The sequence below is a fragment of the Seriola lalandi genome, unplaced genomic scaffold, assembly GCF_002814215.2.
Source record: "Seriola lalandi dorsalis isolate HSWRI2012SDOR001 ecotype SW California unplaced genomic scaffold, Sedor1 jcf7180002054570, whole genome shotgun sequence".
Classification (NCBI taxonomy): domain Eukaryota; kingdom Metazoa; phylum Chordata; class Actinopteri; order Carangiformes; family Carangidae; genus Seriola; species Seriola lalandi.
The window spans coordinates 4,231,744-4,256,441 of record NW_019525123.1 but is presented as its reverse complement, the minus strand read 5'-3'; the positions used below and the strand labels follow the sequence as shown (position 1 = coordinate 4,256,441).

General features: G+C 39.4%; 1 protein-coding gene across 1 annotated transcript in view; it reads left to right on the top strand.

The window, feature by feature from the left end:
- ctnnd2a (catenin (cadherin-associated protein), delta 2a) overlaps positions 1-24,692 on the top strand; it is a 280,447-nt gene extending 255,755 nt beyond the window's left edge. Inside the window, exons 20-25 of the mRNA XM_087176831.1 lie at positions 4,906-5,155; positions 7,412-7,496; positions 16,055-16,181; positions 20,613-20,744; positions 21,291-21,367; positions 22,284-24,692. Of these exons, the coding sequence (XP_087032957.1) occupies positions 4,906-5,155; positions 7,412-7,496; positions 16,055-16,181; positions 20,613-20,744; positions 21,291-21,367; positions 22,284-22,703 (1,091 nt within the window). The 3' untranslated portion in view covers positions 22,704-24,692. The remainder of the gene's footprint in view (positions 1-4,905; positions 5,156-7,411; positions 7,497-16,054; positions 16,182-20,612; positions 20,745-21,290; positions 21,368-22,283) is intronic.
- The last annotated feature ends 6 nt before the right edge of the window (positions 24,693-24,698 follow it).

Below are 24,698 nucleotides of genomic sequence, written 5' to 3'. Positions count from 1 at the left end.
CATATAACACTTAAGTTATATACATGAATATATGAATGAAATTCAATTTTAAAAGTGTTCACAATGGGCCTTTAAGACAACAGTAATCATATTCTCAGTTTATTTTCTCACCACTCAAAATAGACTTCACAGCTGCCTATTGTTTGCCTGACTTTTATTCAGCCCAGAACATACTAAAGGACCTGGGAAGGTTTTAGAAATATAATATAACCAACAGCTTTTGTTACCAGCAAGCGTACAGCAGCCCACCTCAGATTCCCTAACCCAGTAACTGATAACTGTGTATTAACCATCCTTTATTTTCAGACAGTCGGACGCCACAACCAATCAAGCCATTTCATCTTTCTCCACATCTCCCTGAGACAATTACCTCCAATTTTGCTTCAATAACACTCTCCCTTCTCCGTCAGTAAACAATCAAATCACTCCATTGTCGAGGGTAATTGGATCTCTTTAAATCAAATCAGCCATTATGGCCCAGATGAAGCACGCCCTGCTCAGCGGGAGTTAGCAACACATGAGGAAATGCAGCACAGGAATACATTACCAGCTCTGCCTCCCAGGTGAAGATGGCTATATTGGGGGAGCTGTGTAATACAGGTTTATTAGACTTTGCCGTGATCAGCACAGGGCGTGTTTCTCTCCTTGAGGACATGTTCCAGGTGCAGCTCACATTTCAGTGACAGAGCAAGTAGATGTAAGAAGAAAGTCGAGATTGCACTCTACCATGTAGAGGTGCTGTTTGTGTCAAAGTGGGACTTTAAAACAGAGGGAGTCACCACTCACTCATAAAAAATCCATCTCAATTTCTTCCTCAGCTCTCTTAATTCTTCCTGTGTGACGACCTGTGATCACTGTGACATTACAGGAATAATTGTTATATGAAGTTCCTGGCATCTGGTTGCATGTATGGGGATTAATTATACTTTTTACACAGCTGTACTCATTCTAACACAGCCAGATTAGTTATTTGTCATTAAATACCTAAAACGTCTGAGATATGAATTGTATATTTAGTAGTAAATAAAACCTAGTATTTAACAAATAATGTCTTCATCCTGGTAATGAGCACATCAAAAGATTTAGGTTTTAAAATGTGTTGAATTTTGCATTGGTGTTAGGAAAGTGCAGAAACTCTCATTTATATTAATCTATAATTCATTAATACGCTGCTGTGTCATAGTATGTGGTTATGGAAAGGAGGACAGATTTTATTTGGCTAAAGTGGTGTCTGAGCACAGCTTTGCTTAAATTTACTCTAGACTAATTTATTTCTGTATAATAATATTTGTTCTATGATAAAATGCTGTAAGCTGATATTTAAAAAAAACAATAAAAACCCCAAGAGACATAATTGACATTGTGAAGTTAAAAAAAAATCACACTTCAAAACAAATAACTTTAAGAAACATCCCAAAAAACAAACTAAACAAAACAAAAACTGAAACAGAAACTGGGATAATGAGTACTATGTATGTTCAGATGAGATGTGTGTTAATGTGCACGTATGGCAGTGTATGTGTGTATTGTCAAGGTGTGGAGTGTGTGTGAGGCTCTCACTAATGCCTCTCAGCACTCAGTGATTATCAGGAGGCAGCGTCTTCCTCTAACAAGGTGTGTTATTAAAAGGGTTGGAAGTAACAAGGGCCTCTGTGTCTGAATCCTTCAGTTATGAAGATGCTGACATGTGTATATGAACTAGGCAAACCTTCTTTTTCTTTCCTCGGGTTGACTTTCCTTCAGTCATTCCTCCTGTTCGTATACTTTGTCTTCTCGTTAAAATGTGTGACTGGTGTTCTTTTCCCCACTCCTCTTCTAACCTATCTTCCCCTCTTTCCTTCCATATCATCTTTGCCCATTCTATGCTTACCCCCTGTAGGATGAATGTGATGACGTCGCAGAGACTGATAGGGATATGCATGCACGCACCTGTGTGCACTCACACACACAAACACATATGCAAGCATATTGTGTAATTTTTGGGATATGCTGACAGCAGTTTATCAGAGCATCTGTCTGTAAGCAGAAAACACACACACAAACGTACACGCACACACACACACACACACACACACACACACACACAGATATATGCCTCCAACAGTTTTCCACATTTTTTCAGTATACTCCACACACACTCCTTTTGTTAACACTGGATTCCTTTCAGTCACTCAGTAGATAAATTAGTCACTCACTCAATCAGTCAGTCAGTCAATCAATAAATTGTCAAGTCATCCACGCAGTAAATTATCTGGCAGTCAGACAGTAAATTAGCCAGTCAGTAAATTAGTCATGCAGTCAGTCAGTGAATAATTCATTCTCTCACTCAGAAATTAGTCATATCATTTATAAAGTAAGATTATTCAGCCAGTCATCAGCCAGTAAATCAGTCAGGAAATGAGTCAGTCTGATTCAAGTCAGTCAAATAATGAGTCTTCCTCTTAGGACGTTGCTTAACTTTATCGTCACAGCCAAAAAACAATGACCTTTTAACCTGTGTGTTTTTGTGTGTGTGTGTGTGTGTGTGTGTGTGTGTGTATGTGTGTGTGTGAGAGTGTGAGAGAGAGAGAGAGAGAGACTGTGCATGCATGCATGCATGTGTGTGCATATCATTTTGTATCTGCATGTGTGCATTTGGGAATTCCAAGTGTTTGTTACAAGGACATATATACCAATCATGTAAATTCTCGTGTGTGTGAGAGAGTGTATGCTCCTTTACTTTATGAAGGTTGATGGCGTCATCTGATTTCCCTGCATTATGCATTGCTTTGCTGTTCTCAGCTATTCCCAAATCACTTAGATTTATTAGAGGTAATGTGAGCGAGGGATTTACCACAAGGCTGTAAGGGCTCCTTTGATATCACAGTGATGGATTGGCCTGGGAAAAACATCCAGCATTATGTAGAAGTGGGGAATTTCTGAAATACAGTGAGAAAAGATTGAATGATAAAAAGAAGGGAGAAAAGAAGGGGAAATGTCAAGCTCAGATTTGTTTCTGTATTCTACAAGTGCAGGAACAAATCTTTATCCTACCAGGATTTTTTTGTTCTTAGTTTTATTTTTCACCAAGACTTAGTAAATTCAATGTAGCACCATGGGCTGCAAAAGATCAAAACTTTGATGCAGAGCGGCAGTTAGATAAGTATTTGGTCATTTTGTACCATTGCTCCAAAACTGAGTTGTTCAGAAACATTATTTAACAACCAATGAAAAAACTCTCAGAGAAATCCAAAAGCATTTTGCATTTATTGCAAATGGAGTATTTTGGCCTCAGTTTTCTGTGCCGCCAGATAGGATGTAATGGTCCACTTGAAGATGATCCAACAGTGGATTTAACACTCACAGTAGCACATCCTGTTTTTTCATCTGCTTTATCTCATCCGACTCTTCTGTGGAGGACTTGCACTGTAAAAGGAGACAGTGACATACTGAGCAGCTTTTAAGTGTTGTATACACACAGAAACTGGCATACACTGTTTTAAACGGCATGCTTTGTCATTCCCAGTAACACATGTCACAGAGAGGGTAAACTGACTCATTCTCAAGGAGATGCTCAGTTGATTTAAGTGAGCCTTTTAGTGTGTGTCAGAGTAAAGAGGATTTGTCCTAGTGGTTCTATCGAGTGCATTTTGTTAAAAATTAACCACGTTTCAAGCACAGTCCATTATTCAACAACTACCTCTGCATCCAAATGAATGGTTCTTTACTTGAAACATGACCTGTGGGGTTTGTCCCAGGAGCTCAAGATGATTCAAGTGTAATTGACAGGTTTTATGATGGTCAAGGCATTTCTCACCCTTTCACTATCACTCATGTTAGATGCATATGCACACACCACTTCAGTCAGCACAATCTTTCCTTGCATCCTCCCCTGTCTCCATTTTTCCTCCCATCACCTATTTGCTCTGATCTCTCCTTTATTGGCCCCTCTCCTCAGTTGTCTTCATATCCGGTGTTCTCGCTCTGATGGGGAAACTCCACTGAGAGTTTCAGAGTAGTTCACTCACAGACACTGCAGGAAATAATAGCCATTTGTTTCCTTATTACAGCCCATATGCCTCAAGTGTAATGATTACAAAATTAAGGAGAGAAATATTTGTGTAAATATATGCAAATATTAACATCCATATAGTCAACAAACTACCCTCATTTGAACTAAAACAATCTATATTTTGCATGTGCTCCATCCTCTCACTAGTTGAGTTTGTGGGTCTGTGGGTTATCTGACAGCATCTCCTGCACTTTTTAATTACTACCTCTCTCCAGTGCTTCGATCTCTCTAACAACTCATTTTTGAATGTCATTTTTTTTCACATTTTCTTCTTATGCCAGCCTTTTCACCGAAATACCATGAGTCGCCCCTTTTATTGGATTCTCAGCATGTCTGCTTCAGTGTGTGTGTGTGTGTGTGTGTGTGTGTGTGTGTGTGCGTGTGTGTACATCAGACGATTTAGAGTGTGCACTCTTAAACTAAAGCTCTATGGAGTGATCTGAACCACTCACTAGGCTTTACACAGCATTTGCTTTAAATAATAGTGTAAGGGAAATGTTAGTTTTATTACTTATAGGCGTTTAAGTATCTGTTAAGTATATTGTTGAGGTAGTTGTATGGATTTTTATGGTGTACCAGTCATCCACACTTACTAACCCTCACCCTCATACATAGTATCTCTGTTAACTGTAAATCAGAAATTATATACTCATATATAAGCTTTATAAGCTCAGTCCAGCCCCTCTAAATCTGTCCCTTCTGTTATTCACAAAAATCCATCCAAGGACAATTTTTAGAACAGCCTTTCAAGATGTTTCCAACAAAAGTGGCTATAGAGGATGTGCAGAGAATAAAATCTGACCAATAATTTTGTCCCTTTCCTTCATTTCCTTAATTTTCTCCACACACACCAGGTAAATATGCCATGAGAGATTTGATCCATCGGTTACCAGGCAGTAGTAGCAGCAGCCACAATAATGCCACCAGCACTGGGACCTCTAGAACCACAGGCCCTCCCAGCAAGGCCATGTCAGACGACACGGTAACTGCAATCTGCTGTGCACTGCATGAAGTCATCACAAAGAATATGGAGAATGCCAAAGCCCTACGTGATGCTGGTGGTATTGAAAAACTCATCGGCATCGCCCGCAGCAAAGGAGACAAGTAAGTTTTGAGTCCATAATATAAAATTGGGTTATTTTTTATCTGTATTAGTAAAATTGCAGATTTTTTTGATGACATTAACATTTAGGCACTGAACAGAATTCATATTTATCCAAACTTACTTTGAGGTTAACACTTTATCTTAAGAAGCTTTAAAGACAAGAAAGAAACCACAGTTTGTTTGTCTGCAACATTACAGAAAATGGCAGTGCATCAATCATAGAGACAGTTCTGCAAATGACAGCATAGCCTGTATTTTTAGAAACCCCTCGCACCTATTGTAGGGTTGAAGAGTTGTGTTCAAGGAGAACATCAGTGGAAGGAATTACACAAGCGACTATGTAGTTGTGGGATTGTGTCTCAGGTGCATTTGAAAGAAAATGTGAAAAAAGCCTCATTAGCATCATCATCATCATTTAATTTGTAGGATGACTTTGGTACCATAGTACATTTTTGTGGATGACACGTAATCAAAATCCATAATTTAAGCAACTTTATGAGCCAAGAACCCAGCTGCTTTTGCAGTGTCACAATTCTAACAACTCTAAACTATAGCATATCAGTTAGGCTCTAAAGTAAACTACCTGGGAGGAACCTCACTGCTGAAATGGATTCAGCAGAAATCCACAAGATCTGAACAGTTTATGGAAAAGTATGCCATACATGCATGTATTTATAATATAGGACAGATTTACCCTCACTGAAGTGGTTATTAGATCATAATGATGATGTATGCTTAGCATTCTTCCAGATTTAAGCAGGGGTAATTTTCTGCTCAGGAGGAGTGAAGAACACTTACTGTAACTCCCACAACATAAGCATTGGTTTCAGACAAAATAAAAATGAAAAAGAAAAACTGTACTTAATGCTACACTGCACATTTGTTTTTTTTGAGTTATTCACACATGTCTCAGAGAGAAAATTATGTTCTATTGCCAAAATAATCTCAGAATAAGCAAGAAGACAAAATGATAAAACTCCCAAGGACAACCAGCTCTGAATAACTGCAGTAGTTTAAATAGTGAAATTTAATATAAAGACCAGGGGAAAAAAGCAAAACAGTCTCCTAATTGTATTGTGTGATACCTCAAGGAATCATTCAGTGCACTCACAACTGTCAGTACTGACCAGCTCCTTAATGTGGCTACACATCCATCATTCACAGCTACATCTGTTTTCCCTGTGGCCATTCATCCACAAAAGACAGCTGGAGAACAGCAAGGAAGATGCAGCAGGGATATAACTCCTGTCACCATGGGAGACTGAACAGGGTCTTCTGCCTAGCTGCTATAGCAACCAGTAGGTCAAGGGTTGCCATGACACCAGAGTGTTATCAGATGGAGGTCAAATGTTGATTTATTGTTATGGAGAGAGACTCATTCTATTTAGGAAACTGTGCTCAAGGGCACCATTACAGAGAGAGATGAGGTGCTGGAAGAAACCTCCAAAATTGCAAATTCCACAGTGAGTGTAGCTAGCTGCTAATAGCCCACACATCTTCATTTTCTCAGGACAGGGACGCTGAGGATAAATGCTCCTTAGCAGCAGTGCCTTGCTGCACACACAATTACACACTTTTAAATTGGGAAAAGGCCCATTACAGTACAACCGTAAAGTGTCACTGTTTACCAACTATTTTTTTAAACAGAAGGACCTGAAAAATAGCATGAAATGAGAAAAGAATATTAGTTTCTCATGTACAGCTTTGAAACAGTATAGCCAAAAAACATCTCCACCATGCAAAGAACAACATGGTTTGGCAGTGCCAGAAATGTTGCCGCATTTTCCAAAGCAATAAAGTTACACCTTGGTGCCTGTAATTTATTGCTGCAGTCAGATGCAACAAATGCAGTGAAGAATCAAAATCTTTTGTTGGTGGGGTTCAAATAGTGAAGCTACCAGGGTCCTTTAAGATTGTTGACTTGACTCATTATTTGAATATTTCATCGTGTCATAGTGGTTATTAGTTATTATGCAGTGGCATGCTATTTCCTAGGGATCAATGTATTTGTGTGTAACCATGATACATTCCAGTGCATTGTGTTTTTCAGTGGGCATGTGCAGTGCCCCATTGATAGAATTACCCCATATGGCAATTTTCCAAAAACACTGTTCTTTTTACTGGGAAAGAATAAACCTGTTTGTAAGACGATTTTTGTTCATTTTTGTGAACAAATGCAAAATAGAACAAAATAACAAAGCAATATTATCCAAAAAAAAAATTCAGTATAAATTACTCTGTTTTTCTCTCTCCAGACACTCAGCTAAGGTGGTAAAGGCAGCCTCTCAGGTCCTCAGCAGCATGTGGCAGTATAGAGACCTGCGCTCCCTCTACAAGAAGGTAGGATGTACTCACACTTGTGTTGGTTTCAATTGAATTTGCACCATTTTTGTCCTTGTTCTATCATATTTCCTGTTGCTTGGCAGACACCACTTTCATTTGTGTACTCTCATACACATACAGTAACTCCAAGGTAAATGTTAATTTTCTACTTAGCAGTATCATGTTTGGTCAAGTTTGGCTACTGGTCTACTATGTTAAATAATGGATTAATAGCCATTCAGTTTGTTGTGGAATTTTAACAGTGTTTAACACTGCTATCCTATCAATCAAATGCTGTAATGATCATTTTAACATAAACCCAAAACACTGTTCTAAAACAGTTCAAAGAATCCCATCTTCACGTTGTCAGATGACTTGCTAGAAGCATATTGCTGAAAATTACACCTATCCATTAATTAATTGGTGCTTTCTAAATCTCCTCTCATAAAGGTTTCTGACATAGGGTAATTAATGCGTAGTGTGAAAAAAATATGAGCTATACCTGTGAAGGAGGTGGGAAAGTAGAAAAAAATTGGCTGGCAGTAATGATAATTGTTATACTTATTATATTAGGCTTTTCAAACAGCATCTTCATAATTAGAAAATTATTTAATGAACAAAGTTTAATGAAGCAAAGTGTAAGTTGACACTGTAATCTACAAAATAACTGTAAGTCTTAAAGGAAAGATGAATTGACTGGCAGAGACTGAAGTCGTGTTAATTCTGTCCAAGGTAGATCTCCTTCTACACAAACTCCGAGTTATCATATTTATTCAGCAGACACTAGTTTGGAGACTGGCCACTCTATTTGGCAAAAAGTGAGAAAACCATACAAGTTATAGAGAAATTATGTGTGTGCTGTTCTCACACAGACACACACTTTTATCATTTTCTTTCTCTCTCACCAGACACACACACACACACACACACAAACACACACACACACAAACACGGCTGAAGCCTCCTTTCTCCTCATTTCTCTTTCTTTTGTTACTTTTCAAATTATAGAAACTTGTACACACTTGCAATTTGATTAAAAGTAATGACAGATGTTCTGTTCCTTTCATTTGTCAGTAATGAGTGTTGCTGAGTGAATATCTGCCACCAAGGTTATCTACCATTCAGGGCATCAAAACTTTAAAAGGTCTAATCACTTAGTTTCAGTAAGATATTTAGAAATATTGAGCAACACATTCCAGGAAGGTGTCCTTGGCTTTGAATGTGTCTTTTTCATCTCCCTGTGGAGAGAAAAAAAACAAGAATGAAGGTGATAATTTATTTGAGCTGCACGTTTGTGTGAACAATTGTACACACACACGTAATAATCTAATGCTATTCAATGCAGCAACCCTATGACAAATTACACCTTTGTGATGCTTATAATGATCAATTTTCTTTGCTGTCCCTCTTATTTATTGAGTTTTGGGGGGCGAAGAAATATTTATATCATTCAATACTGTCACATTTTGGGCCATTACTGAGAAATCTTTCAAGAAATCTAGTTAATAGAACATAAAGAGAGACTATTTGAGCACTGCAACACAATTCACATCACATCATTTTATATTGTTATTTTTCTTGGATGATAAACTGTGGGATGTCATTCTTTCATTTCAAGTGCCCACACTTTTCAAAGATGTCCAACCTCAAAAGATCCTGAAACAAGATTGACGTGTTGTTCTTAGACATAATAAAAACATATATGAAAAATTTATTTTATTTATTAGAAAATAGTGAAAAAATCATCCAACCAAATTATAATTTTTACACCTGTTTCGAGAAGCAAACAAAAAGCATTAATCTCTGTCTAACTCAGTGACTTCCTTACATGAGGATTTTTTGATGTAGGCTCTCTGTCCAAGTTCAAGACTTCTCACTGTTGCTGCAGTCACTGCAGCTCAGGCCGCCCTGTGGCATCAGTGTGTCCTCGCCTCATCCTGACAACTATGCCACTCTCTTCATTCGTCATCCCCCCATATCCCAGTATTACACAGAACAGTATCCCCATGTGGCCCCCCAAGCCTCATCTGTTTCACACTTCTCTAATCATTGCCACTGGATAGCATTACACTCAACTAGATAGCATAGCACTCCAATGATCAGACATGGAGGACATTGGCTTTAAACAACAGGCACTACAAAGGTTGCTTCATTTTTTTTTTTTTTTTTTTCTATCCCCACCCATCTTTGCCTCAAATGACCCTCTTTTGCCAAACAATGATTTAATGAAGACATATATTAAAGGAAGGAAACAATATGCGCAACAACAGTCTCATTTGATCCATTATGATATCAACATTAATTCAACGTAGAAAAACAATTACCGAAAGACAATAAGGCAACAAAACAGTTGATCTGTCATCCTGAACTGAAAAAGATATCATGTGCAGTCTGTCTTGCAGTAACATTTCCAGTTTTCTAACTCGTATGATTTTTAAAGCAGTTCAGTTAGTGAAGCTGCTGCATTATGCTATATACAGTCACTCTCAAAATTACTTTTAAAGGCTGATAGACAGCATACCTTACTATTTCCCTCCTAAATTGCATGAAGACAGCCTGGTAAGTGACAAAGAAACCAAATTTTATAACTGGAAATTATAGCTTTAGAGGATCCACACTTTGACTTTATCACCCGCATCCAGAGCTTGAAATAAGTGACTTTACTCTTAGTATCCCTGCATGACGTATTAGGTCATGGGTTTTAGGTGCAGCAAAAATCCTGTTAGCCTCCAATCCAAACATGGATTAGCATACAATTTAGACGAGAGAGGAGTTGGGTGTCTCTGCAAAATGTTTGAGAGCAAAGGGGAAAAAAAGAGACAGTGGCAAAAGAGGAGAAAGAAAGAGTGAGGTGAATTCTTCACTTATGAAATAAGCATACTTGAGTTATGTGTGTGTGTGTGTGTCTAGTTTTGGAAAATAGAGTGCAGGGTCAATAATGAGTCAGTTTGAGCTGTGTTAGCAAACAGTTGTTTGCTTTGAAGTCTTGAAGTAATGAGAGCATTTTGAAACACACTTTCCAGCTGTGTGGAAGTTATGGGCGTGGGTACACGTGTATGTTTGTTTCTGTGTGAGTGCATATATCTTTGAAAATGTGTGTTTTTGTCAAACCGCAGTAAGAAGAGTTAATCACTTCCTACAGCAGTGCCATGGGAGCAGTCGAGGCTGAAAGAGAGGGAGAAAAGAGAAAAAATAATTGCAACAGAACGGGGGGCTGTGCTGCCCAGCAGTTTTTTTTTTGAGCGCACTAAAACACACAATTGAGAGCCCATATATAAACAGTAACTCCGTATGAAAATAGCATCTGAGATGATTTGAAAGATCAGTGTTGCAGCCGTCATTAATAAACCAAAGCCAAAATCTGTTTGTACAAACACTAGCACTAACTTCGGATAAATCCCATATAATAGTCTCCAGAGTGCAGTAAAACTCTACTTTTTCTTGTTTATTTGGAGTATTTGACAGGATCCTCATTCACTCCATGTGTTTGTGTATATGTGCTTCATCTACAGTTCCGAGGAGGGCAGTTGCAGGTCATCTCTTACGTAAACAACAAATGTGCAGTACTACTCAACAGGGGGTTTCTGTGGAAAACAACTTGTAACATATAAATAAACATTGTCGATAAAGCTCGTCTTAATAGGACCAGAAGGATCAAATTCTATGTCTTGCTGTGTTTGCTCACACATACATAAGCACTCTCTCTCTCTCTCTTGCACATTCACACACAAGCTAAACAGTAAATTTCATACTGTACATTCACAGTGATACACTTTGTCACATGCCTGTTCAGTGCATAATTTCTGTTGGCCTGCCGTGCCTCATTTCTTGATAAATTATCTAGCCTGGGCACTTAATCAGACTGTCTCTCTCTCTCTCTCTCTCTCTCTCTCTCTCTCTCTCTCACACACGCACACACACACATATACATGCACACATGTCATACTCATATCACACACAGGCATTACAAACACCACAAATCACAGAAACATACACACTCATATTACAGATGGGGTTCAGGGCCAGAGAGACGCTGTGTTTGTCACACGGGTGACAGATTTACAATATGTTTCAGGGATGTGTAATTCAGTACGTGGGTGTGTTTGTGTGATATGAGTGAGTGAGAGATTTGTGTCTGATTTGCACGTGTGAGGTCATTTATTGCACAGGATCATTGCACTATGCTCAGGGTGTTCCTGCAAATAAAATGAGTGCATTTGAAATAAAAAAAACTTTAAGCTACAAATGTCATTTTGGTACTGACAAAACTGGTAAATCTTTCAATCAGTATTCCAAATGAGTTTTACTTTCAATTCAGTTGGTAAAGTAAAGTATGGGTCTGAGTCTAATTTTAGATTTTTTGCAAGACTAAAATGATGAGATGCTCTTCTTTGAGATAGGGCTAAAAATACTCCATCATCCAGTTCCACTGCCATACAGTGTAAACAAGAGAAGACAGCGAGATGGAGATGAGCGTTTGACAAACTTCAATAGACATCAAAACAACATCAGGCCTCTGAAGCTGCCTCGATGTTTCGCCCTGGTGTCTCTCTGATGCTCACTCACCTCTATTACACAGGGAGAGACGGAAAGAGAGGAGATGGAGGTGCTTTGAGATATTCGGTCTCAATGCAAAGGCTAACAACAGTATTTTAGTGAGACAGAGGGGTAAAGTTGCAGCCCACTCAGTTACACAGTATTCCGAGCTATTTGTGATAAATGCAAGAATAAAGGTCAATTCCTAAATAACCAGAATCACAGGCGATGAAAATAAAGAATGCACAAATAAAAGGCACATTATTTTCTGTTAGGAAAGGTGGATCGTGTGTGATTGAAGAGTATGCAACTGTAAAACTGAAAATGTGAGTGTGAAATGAGGGAGAGAGAGAAAAGGATTGAAGAGATGGAAAAATGACAATGTTCAGTTGTTGCCGAGGCCCAGAGGGGACCCACCACTCATCATGTATAACCACACACACACACACACACACACACACACACACACACACACACACACACACACACACACACACAAACATACACCTCATTTGTTGGGGCAGTAAATCCTTTTTACCTTGCAGTCCCACAACCTTCAACTAACCATCAAGTGATGGTGAGAGCAACAGGTAGAATAGTTCCCTAGCAACCACTTTTCTTTTTTTTCTCTCATTTTTACAGTAGGCTGAAAGGAGAGTTAGGGAGCTTGAGAGAGAAAGAGGAAGTGGGTAGAAAGAGTTGGAAAAAAAGGTAAGATGAGAATAGGTGAGAATCAGAAAGCCCAGATACCCTAGATGGAGCTGATGTGGCTGATGTCTGTAGGTGTGAAGACATATTGTTTGCGACAAAGGTAAGGTTTCATAGTACACACTGACACCAAAAAAGCAGAACAGGACCTTGGTGCAAAATGGTGCAAAAAGAGAAAGAGAGACTTCAGACCTGCAAGTGAAGTCTGATTTGGTCCCATATGAAAATTTAATGTTGATTTAATATTTATTTAACCTATTAAACCTTGCTGAATGGCTGATGGGTCAGACATTATAAACTGATGCTGTGCAGCCAATCATTGTTCAAACCCATAGAACAAACGTTCTGTCCCACAGTTTCCAAAGATACCAGGCTGAATTATGGGGAATCAAGGGTTTGAATATTTCACATTATAAACAACATTAAATCACTGAAGAGCTGGAACACGCTGATACAGAATATACAGTACATCATACTGTCACACAGTGTGGAATATAATGATTTTTCTAACCTTTATAGCTACTTAAGAGGAACAAGACAGGGACAAAGCAACCAGTGAGAAAAGTCCAACACTCAGCTGACTGAGGTGTAAAGTAGAAATACAATAAGTGGGAAATGTATGGTTCTGACTGCCATTTAAATACATTTAAGTATATTCTCTTCTATACCGTCAATTCTGATTATGACCATTCTCAAATTATTGTAAAATTCAACCTTTTCTTATTTTGCTTGGAGACAGCCCTTAAGAACCCTAACGGATTATTCCTTGACCGCATATGTGAACCACATTTATAGACAGCACACTGCATATATCACTCTAAATAATTCTTCCTTCAGGATTCAGTGACTATGTTCATTTGAGCACCATGCCAGTGTGAGAGTGTCAAATTGTACAGAGGTCCATCATACCATAAGGAGGTTACGTAGTTTGTAATGAGATTTGTTGAGGGGAAAAGGAGAAAGCGAATGTGAAACAAGGTGAGTGAGAACACTGAAGGAGTGGTGGATAAATAGATGAAGTGGAAAAGAGAGAGGGACGGATGACAGAGACTGGAAGTGAGCTACCTTTGAACTACTACTGAGGATCCAGCTTTCTATTAGTCCTCAGTGTTCTGCCAGGAAATAGGAGTCAAGGGAGGACATGGGACTATGCTCACTCCAGCCTACTTCTCTCTCCCTGGCTGTCTCTCTACCTCTCCATCTGTACCTTTCCTTCTTGTTACCTCTCTCCTCCTCTTGCTATCTTTACTCTCCTGTCATTCATTTCTCTCCATCTCCCTCTCCTCCTTGCTCTCATTACTTACTGTCGTCTTTTGTCTTTCTCAGCTTCTACCCTGTCTGTTCTTCCTCCCTCTCTTTTTGCCTCCTTCATCGCTCCTCAGTTGTCTCATTCTCCTCCCCTTCGTCTCCTCGTCTCCTCCACTCAGGCCTAACTGTACTGAAGTGACTCACCTCTCCCATGTGCTCACAGTCACAGTTTCCCACTGCTTAACTGTGGCCCCCAGACAGCAAAGCTATGATAGAACATGTCTACATTATCTTTAATCATCAGCATGTGCTTTGCTTTCAGAGGTACCCAATTATCTTAATGCTAAATTGAATTTGGTTCCAGCTCTATGATTGTTGTTGACTCTCACAATCCAATTTTATGAAAAGGGCTTTGCTTCAATTACTGCTAAACTAATACAGATACAAAGTCACTGGCTTGGCAGTAATTATGCTTGTGGAGTTGTTAGTTGTATTATTTTTTTTCTACAAGGACAGTGGGATATTCACTAAGCTCAGGCTTGATGCAAGTGCGTTAATTTATGGTGTGTGGATGGTTGTACGGCATGTGTGGGTGTTGTGTGTTTGTCAGTGTCCTTGAGTGTTCAGAATACATTTTTGATGTGCCACATGTTTGTGTACTCAAGAAAACCAACACTGAAATGTAGTTTCTCATAGAAATGTTTCATTTTTGAGTGAGTCATGTCAAAGAGTGCAGAACTGTGCTCATAGCTGAAATCCTTTTACTTATATTTCATCAATAATCCCAACCTCCCATCAGGTGACCGCTTTTTATATACATTTTAGGAATATTTTGTATATGTATTAATCGGGCATTATCAACCATCAATCAGTTTGTCCCTGCTGTCTGTGTTTGTAAGTGCCCAGCAGGCACGCAGCTGGCCATCGGTGTCGTTAGACATTGATATTCAGTTGAATATAATGGACTGCACTTATATAAGGTTTTTCTCGTCTTATCAACCACTCAAAGCGCTTTACAATGGAAGCCACATTCACCCATTCACACACATTAATACAGCACTATTTTCGACACATATGGTGCTTTTTCTACCATTGACGCACATGCACAAACCGATGATAGATTGGGGGCAATTTGGGGTTCAGTATCTTGCCAAAGGACATATCAAAATGCGGACTGGACGAGCTGGGAATCAACCCACCATGTAGGTTGTGACATCGGGTGTCTCATGCCAACACCATCTTGACATATAAAATACTGACATTCTAGTCGTGAGGTATGGTGACCAAAACCCAACATCTGCTAAACATCTGCCAAACGTCTGCTAAACATCTGCTAAACGTCACATTGTCGTGACAATAGTCATTTGAATCCAACTGATGTACTAGAAATTGGTGTTTTATATTCCAACCATTTCATTCATCATTTCAGGCTTTGTACAAAGTTGTTCTGTCTTCAAGTTGTGTATCAGAGAAATCCTTAACTGCCTACACTCTCTTAAACAGTTCTTTTATGCTTATGAAGGAGTAACTACAGTTCCATCGGTGCATGGGAGCCTATATCTCCAAACCACTACAAATATAGTTTTGTGATTCATCAATATTGAATCAGTGTTGAAAACATTGCTGAAGAGCTACTTCTGTTGTACTTGTACTCTTGTTTGAAATTATTATTTCTTTTTGTCCATTGAAGGTTACAACTTTGAAGCTGTCAAGTTTGAAGATTGATGGATGATCATTCATTAATAGATATACAAAATATTCATGAAATGTATATAATTGATGGCTACTTGTCCTAATAGGAGGTTGGGATAATTGATTAGATATAAGTAATAGGACTACAGTTAGTAATTTTAATACAGTATATCATAACTCTCATAAAAACACAGATTTCACATATACTTCTTGGTGAAACTCTTCAAAGGGAAGTGACTCTTGTGTACACATCTTAATGTACTGTATATATATATATATATATATATATATATATATATATATATATATACATCTAACTAACGGAATATAAAATTTTGTGATTGTGCAGTTATCGCAAATGGTTGCCAATCTTTTCTGTGTTTGTTTTGCAGGACGGTTACTCCCAGTATCACTTTGTGGGCTCTGCCTCAACGATAGAGAGAGACAGACAGAGACCCTACTCCTCCTCTCGAACTCCCTCTGTCTCCCCTGTCAGGACGTCCCCAAATAATCGCTCTGGTGAGGAACATAAGACACTTTCAGTATATATGTGTTTTTTCCTTCTTGTAGCACAGTTCTCTTTCAGGTTTAAGGACAATTTTGTCAAGCAGACAATCCCCTCCCAAAGAGGTTTATTTATATTTAGAGAAAAGATAGAATTTGGATTGGAAAGTTCCTGGGCAAGAGTTGGTTAAAAAGGGAATCTATCATCACACTTCACTATCATCATACTTCAAATCCCCAAAACTAGGCAGAAATGAGACCACAGCTGATGGGATGCTGATGAGAAAGTAGCCAAAGGCTGTTTCAACCAATTCAGCATTTTGGGTATATGTGGCATTTTTTTATTTTTTTGAAAGTACGCTTCTTTGCTCCAGGAAGATTAAAACCACACTCACATGTGAGTTTTACATTAAATATGAAGCTATAACCAACATGAGATTAGCTTAAATGCAGCATAAAGACTGGAGGCAGGGTGAAAAATTGTCCAAAAATTTAAACAATTAGCCCACAAATACCTCTACCTTTTACTAATTAATACTGGCACTTGTTTGTTTACATGGTACACACCTTGAAATGTAAACACAGTAAGTTGTGGTTTTACAAACAGTTAAATGGAACTATTTCAATGTAAATTCAAATCTTGTCACGATGTTGATCAGAGCCATGCTAGGTGTTTTTATATATATGTGAATGAATACAAGAAAAAAAATCTTTTGATATATATATATATATATATATATATATATATACATACATACATATAATTATATACTGCAATACTTTTAAAGGTAGGATGATAGAATATCAAAAGACGTTTTTTTTTCTTGTATTCATTCACATTAAAGGATTTATTTCATTCTAAAATCATTTAGTTAAAAATCTTTGTTGTCTTCATATATTTATGAGAAAAAGTCTCCCTTGTTGGGTAATTAATTAATCCAGCAAAATGTGCAAAGGTTCAACTACAAGAATATGTGCACATGTATGTGGGACATGGGGACAACTAGAAGGCACAAGAGATACATGGATTATAATGAGCAATAATTTAGATATTAGCCAGTAGCATCAATATTTGCCAGTCGATCAGTCTTTACTACGGGACTAAATAGCTGTTAGCGTCAGTGTTCCCAACCCCCAGGCTTTCATGCTATAAAGTATGATTATCGTTAGCCTTTAGCTTGAGCCCACTGGCCTTCATGCTCTGCAAAGGGCGCATTAGCATTAGCTGTTAGCATCAGTAGTAGAAGAGCCTTTAGCTGTGATTTCTCCACACCAGGCTTAGCAAGCTGATGAGGCAGAAAAGTACTTTTCCTTCCTCCCGGCTTAGAGAGGTCTTCAAGGACCTTACTAAGAGAGAGAGACAGAGGGAGTCAGAAAGGGAGAGAAAAACTGTGTATTTGTGTGTGAGGGAGATAAAGAGAAAAAGCAAGGAGGCAAGAAGAATTAGGGATTGAGGGATGGTTAATGCAGAGAAGAGGAGGTGAAGGATGAGGATTTGACTTTGGCCAGTGACATTGAAAAAAAGGAATTTTGAGATCATAGTGAAGAGAGAAATTTGTGGATGTCTGAAGTACAGTGCAGGGGGTCAGGGGTAAAATGGGAAATGGCGTGAAATTACCCCTATCTTTTCTCATACTCCACACCTCCCACTTTGCCTTTTCACTCATCTGGCTCTTCTCGTTTACCCATTCTCCTCCTCCTCCTCCTCTTTGCAGTCATCTTACTTTCTTCTCACCTCTCCCTCTGATCTCTCACTCTTTACAGGCCGCCTCAATACGCACACACACACTCACACATACACACACCCGCATGTATCTGTATCTCCTCTCTGCATATGCTCTAGACTGCAATCCGGCCCCTTAGAGATGGATCAAAGCAGAAGGAGTAATGATGGTGTGCAGGCACACTAGGAGAGGAGGAGTGAAAGAGTTAGTGTGAGGAGAGAGTGGTAAAACTATGAAAGAGATAGAGAGAGAAGCAGGGGAGGTTGCAGGCTGCGAGGATGGCAGAGAGACAGAGGGAGATACAGAGGGAGAGTGAGACCTTTGCATCCATCATTGCCCCCACAGGGTCCTGCTGTGTTTTGCACAGATAGAACAAATCTCCCAGGCTCTCATATCCAGCAGTTATAAGCCAGGTCCCCACGGTAACCATAACCAGTAGCGATGGCTTTGTCTCTGGGGGTGCCTGTGACAGGTTTGAGAATCCACCTTAATGGAATCTGCTGCAGAGGTGTCAAATGATAAAAAATTAAATATCAAAAGTGTCAAAACAGCTCCTGTCTTGCACATGTTTCTCTCCAGTAGCTACAGTTTTACAATCATCCACAATCCTTAGGTTAAACGGGTCCAAATATCTTATTTTTGAAATGTCCTTTTCTTCTGAGTGTATAGATTATATATACTGCAAAAATATACTGTATGTGTGTTACAGGAATGTTTAGTTAAGCAAACTGAAAGGGTTGATACACAGGTAGGCAGAATTCTGGCATTTCAGTGTGTCAAGATAAGAGCCAATGAGTGAAAGTATGCTATAAGGGGATTATATTGTGACATGCTGAGTGTGTGTGTGTGTGTGTATGTGTGGAAGACTGAGAGGGAGATTTGGACATTTTATATACATTATTTATACCAAATCATGTATGGGCATGCACAGGCATGTGTACATTGATGTATGCATATGTGTAAAATATACCTGGTCTCAAAGCTTGAGAAAGAGGCAGAAATAGAAAAAATTGGAAGAAATAAAATAGATTTGAAATTTCAATAGCTGTTATAATAAAACAGAAATTAGAAATTGGAGTGAGGCAAACGTTAAGTATATCATTTATCATCCCAATAACCAGTTAATGACCAGCTACTGCTGCATAGGACAGCCTCCCTGTTCACTGCTGCTGAGTGTCTGAAAACTAGTCAGCAAGAGGGCAGGGAAGTTGAATAAAATGCTAAAAGTAAAACATGAATGGTTGACATATTCAGCTTGTGCTACATCAAGCCTTAGTAGTACAAATCCAACCTTGACCAAACCTACAAGAAAAATAAAGACCAAGCTTAGATATACAATCCCAAGATCTCTATGTCTTGTATGGAAGCAAGCTCAGAGTCTACAGCCATGTTAGCAGCTCTGTGAAGCTGTGTTCAGATACACCATTGCTTTGACCTCAACACTAACATCAGCATACTCACATGCTCTCAGTGACAATGATAAATGACAGCTTGCTGAAGTTTAGCATATATAATATTTTCCATGTTCACCATCTTAGTTTTGTTTGCGAGCATTCTACCATTTGCCAGTTAGCTGATGGGAATACAATGAAGGAAGGAGGCTCCAACAGGGGCTCTTTAGTGAGGCAGATAAGTGCAAAAAAAATATGTTTTTTATCTGATGAGAATGTCATTAGTACTGGACATAGTAAATTTTGATGTGATGATAGTGCTAGATTGAAACATTAAGGGACCGTTATCACAAATCATCCTGAGGGGAGCAGGTCTGAAATAATTTTCATGCAAATCCATCCCGGAGTTGTTAAGATATGGACAGTGGACAGACAAATCGCCATCCTTATAACCATGCTCCTATAATAGCTAATAACTATTGTAACAATACCCACTTTTTAAATAACATCCACTTTAAAATCTATTCAGAGGAGCACACTGGGAGTGTGACCACTTGTGTAGATGAAGGGGCACTTGATCTCAGCTGGTTGGGCTGTAGGGGTATTTCTGTACTTCCAGTCTGGTCGTAGCTGGTTGTGAACTTAAACATCTGTTAAGAAGTTCAATCTTTTGACACCAATTACCATCATGGTTATTTTTAACATAGCATGGAAACTTGGAAACTACAGCATCACACTGGCCTTCCCCAATGTTTGTTTTTGCTGTATGCTGAGAGTATTGTCATTTACAGGATGTGGGGCTACATGGCCAGTTGTGACACTGTTCAAGATAAGGCATCTTTGTCAAGACAAAACTAATAAGGCCTGTTTGTACAATGGTATAATGCTCATGAACCTTTGTTGTAGCTTTTAATGTGTAGTTTGCCGGTTTCAGAACTGGATATTTCACATGAGCTTTAAACACATAAAGAAAAAAGGAATATATTGTCTGAATTGAGGAAACATGTACCAGATGTGAAATTTGATATTCAAATGATGTGCCCCAAAAGTGACGTATGCATATGTGTGTGTGAATTCCCAGATGTCCTTTAACATGCTGAAGGTGACTCTTAATGCTGACAAGCTAAATGATGAATAATGACTGTGCACCTTGAAAGACCAAGACACACACACACAAAATAATGAGCAATAAACCCAGCAGCCCAACAGCATATGCCCTCACCCTGTGCATGCTTATAATTGTGTGTGCGTGTGTGTGTGTGTGTGTGTGTGTGTGTGTGTGTGTGTGTGTGTGTGTTCGCACGTCCTTGCATTCATGTGTGCATGTGCAGCGAGCGCTCCAGCCTCCCCCAGAGAGATGATGAGTCTGAAGGAACGCAAGATGGACTACGATTCCACAGCAACCAACGCTGGTTTCCATAGCAACAAAGGAGAGCACACATCCCGGAAAGACGGCATGGCAGGTGTGTGTGTGATGGATAGACAGAGACGAATTGAATGATTCCATTTTATCCCCCTCTTTATCTTTCTTTCTCTTCTATTTTCATTCCCTATTTCTCCTCTGGCTCTCTCCTCTTATCTGTCTCTTTTTCGACCTCAAACTATTTTTCTTCTCTTACTCAGACTTTTTTCTCAATCTTTGCCAGTCTTTCTTTCCAGTATCTTTCTGTTCAGCTTTCTAACCAGCTCTCCTCTCTCTGTTTGTTTCTTTCTCTTTCTCTTGGTCTCACTTCAATTCTGTCATTCTGTCTCTGTTCTTTTGTGCCTCTCTGTCAGTGTTCTCATGAGATCAAAAGGGACAGACTAATTGCCAGGCTTTTAGACAACCTACAGGAAGATTTGGACTCTAATTAGCTGATTTCAGACTAAGCTAACTGTGGAGTTTCCCATGGTTTTGCTGTACTTTGAATTATTGTTATAAGCAGTAGTAGTGATACTAGTCATCTTTATCATACATTCCCTTAAAGGTGTTGTCTTTCTGATTTTCTTTTGATCTTTCATACATCCAGTTCAAGTATCGTGTGGGACATCCACATTGTTCCGAAACTCTTACCTGACTGCCAGTGATGATATCAAACAAAACCAGGTGAGTTAACAGTACTCTACAAAAGCACTACACCAACACACTTTTGTATGTGCACACAGTCACACAACGGCACAGCAGGTTTTAACAGTGCATGTCTTTAGGGGTTTCATAAATTGGCATATGCTGTCATGACAAGGTGGTTAATAAGAAAGATAGCAACAGAATGGAATAGGCACACACATGCACACAAAAAGTGTCTCACTGTGATAAGATACACAATGGCAGTATGTGCAATGGAGATGCCTTAAGCTAAGGCAGCGTCGAACCACAGCGTCCTGAAGCCACACCCAATTGCCAATTAAAATCATTCTCACAGTTGAGAGTTAATTTGCTTCTGTTTAATGGCTCTGCTGGTGAAGAGGGAAAAAGCAAAAGAAACCATCATAGCCTTTGACTGTCAAGAGTAGAATTTAAAATTTGGTATGACTTCATCTGTATTGAATACATAATTACTGTGTAAGCTCTTTTGTATCGATACAAACTTTGGGTTTCCCACTGTTCCTTAAATTCTACTTAATAACTGAAATAGATGTAGAAGCAAAGGGCTTTTACACATATGACTGCATTTCCATGCATACAGCTACACACATACACACAACTAGCCTGTGAGAGTTACAATGTGAGAGATGAATTGACCCCTTCTATACCTGCATGTAATAGAGAATTCACTGCATTCACTGAGTGCCTTCCCAGCTGATTCCTATCTGAGCCTTTATACCCATAATGCCTGCCTTTCAAACTGTTCTCCCCCAGGTTCTCACTCTACCGTTGTTTTCCGCTCCTCTCCATCTCCCCCCTTTTCACTTTACCCCCACTACCCACATTTCTATGACATTCTTGGTTGTTGTACCTCACTCCCACCTCCCCATCTCTCTCCCTCACCTCCCACTCTTCACTACCGCTGCTCCCTCACTAGGCTCCAGCCCAGCCCTGCGTCGTGTCCCCCCAGCCTCAGCAGGACAGCCCGTCAGCAGCTGTGCTAAAAGACTACGACCCCTATCCTCCCCCTCCTTCCTTCCCCCAGCCTCAGCCACCTCAGCCTCCACCTCACAGCCAGAGCCGAAGCTTTGAAGAGGCCTATTACGAGGACCAGGGACCTCCACCTCCCCCATCCCAGCCACAGCCGCAGGTACAGGTGCAGGCCCAGTCTCAGGCCCAACCTCAGCAGCCTCAAAGCTCCACTGGACCACCCCGTGACCCGCGGGAAGACCTGCGCATGCACCTGGGCCTCAAATCCACTGGCAACTATGTAGACTTCTACTCAGCTTCTCGGCCATACAGCGAACTGAACTATGAAACCAGCCACTATCCGGCCTCGCCTGACTCCTGGGTGTAGTTACTATGATGATGGGGGGCAAGAGAGTATGCGTGTGAAGGGGATTATTTTTGCAAACAATCAGCAGCAGATGAACACAAAGTGACAGCAAGTGGCATGTTGGACAGGTATCTTGTAGCCTATGGCAGGAAATAATTGTTCTCTAAAATAAGACTAAGTCTGATTGGGGTTAAGAAGGGAAGCCAGGACGAATGACTAAGAAAGACTGTGCATGTGCATGCCAACATTTTCCTTCTTTTTTTTTTTTCTTTTTTTTCTTTTTAAAGAACTTTCTTTCCTCAAGGTCAGCTTAATTGCAATAGTGACTGGATAACGAGCAAGTGGGATTAGATTTGAACAAGTGTTTTTGAAAGTGTGTGAGAGGAGTGGGCAGGGGAATATAGAAACAGAGAAAAATGTCCAGGCAGAGAGTACACAGAGGCCTGGAGAGAAAGGTGAGAGATAATGGGAATTGGATGACTCTATAAAACAGGAAGTGGCCTGAGCTTTTGTTAAAGATACAGAGAAGCAGAGAAGAGGGACAACGATGCGATTAAGTTTTTTGAGGAGGTTAGGAAGAATAAAAGCACAGAGAAAGATGAAAGCACATCAGGCACAAGACAAGAAGTGGATGTTTACCGTTTCACCCAAGTGACAAACGTAGCACTGCTTTTATCCCCCTTTTTTTTGTTGCAATGGCCTTGCTGCCTACAGAGGCTTTTGAATATTCTTTCAAGGAATGTCATCTTCAAGAGACTTCTTTTTTGTCGTCATTCTTTCACATCTTTTTTTATTTGTACTTTTCTAAATTTTCACTTTCAAAAAAGCATTTTTATTTCCTGTATAAAATTCAATGGTGATATAGTGTGTATATTACACGTTTTTGATGGGGCCACTTATGAAAATATGATTTTTTTTTTCCCATGACTGATTATTGACTGAAACAACAAAAAGCAACAAAAATACGTGAAATGCAAACACAAGAAGCATAAAAGACAGACATCATCAGGATGGACGTCAGTGGATACCTTTGTTTTTGCCCTTTTCCAAGCACGAGAGGAGGCCTTCTCTCTATCAAGTTCATTTTGTTGTGGACATGCCCAAACGTCAAAAGCAGCTCAAGGCTGAAAAGTGCTTTTTCACTGCCTAAAGAAAATATGTGTATGTTTAAAGCACTTTGGAAAAGGTTGTCTTTTCCTTTTGGGGAGCTAATATGTTTGACCATGTCAACTTTCAGTGGTTTCTCATCATCATTTGAGTATAAAAACTGGTCCGTCCAGCAAGAGCTACCGTGAATACTGTACATCTCCATGTACAGTAAAGATAAAGATAAAGCGAGAGATGTGACATTGTGCCAAACTTTGACACCTCTTCGACCAGTCCTAGAGGAATTTAAAGGGACATTCTGTCGAAGTTTACAGACAATGACTGGATGACTTCCTCTGCTGTTTGTAACTTTTATTTTCTTGTGTTTTGATCAGGTGAAAACATACTTATTGCTGGGGATCGTGGGGATCACCTCCCTCCTATAGATGTACAGACCTGCCTCTCTGTGTTGGCTGAGCATGTGTTGGTGTGTGTGTGTGTGTGTGTGTGTGCGTGCGTACATGTGTGTGTGCGCGCGTGTGTGTATGTGTGTGGACATGAGTGTGTGTGTGTTTCTGTACGTGTGCACGTATGTGATCGAATGTGTGGCCTGTGTGTGTACACGTAAACTTGAGCGAGCGTATCTATGCATGCATGTGTGTAGTAGTGTGCGTATGCCTCTGTTGCGTGTATGTACGTGTGCGTTCCTGTATAAATCAATGTCCAAACAAGGCATTCCTACTGACAGTTTGTCCAGTTTTACAACATGAAAAACCAAGGTAAAAATCACTAGAATGAATTGTTGATATAGAATGACAAATCTATAAATATATGAATATAAATATAAATTTAAATATATATATATATAATTTTTATGTGCAGATGTCATTGTCACTAAATGCAACAAATGTTCGCAGAGAAAAAAAATGA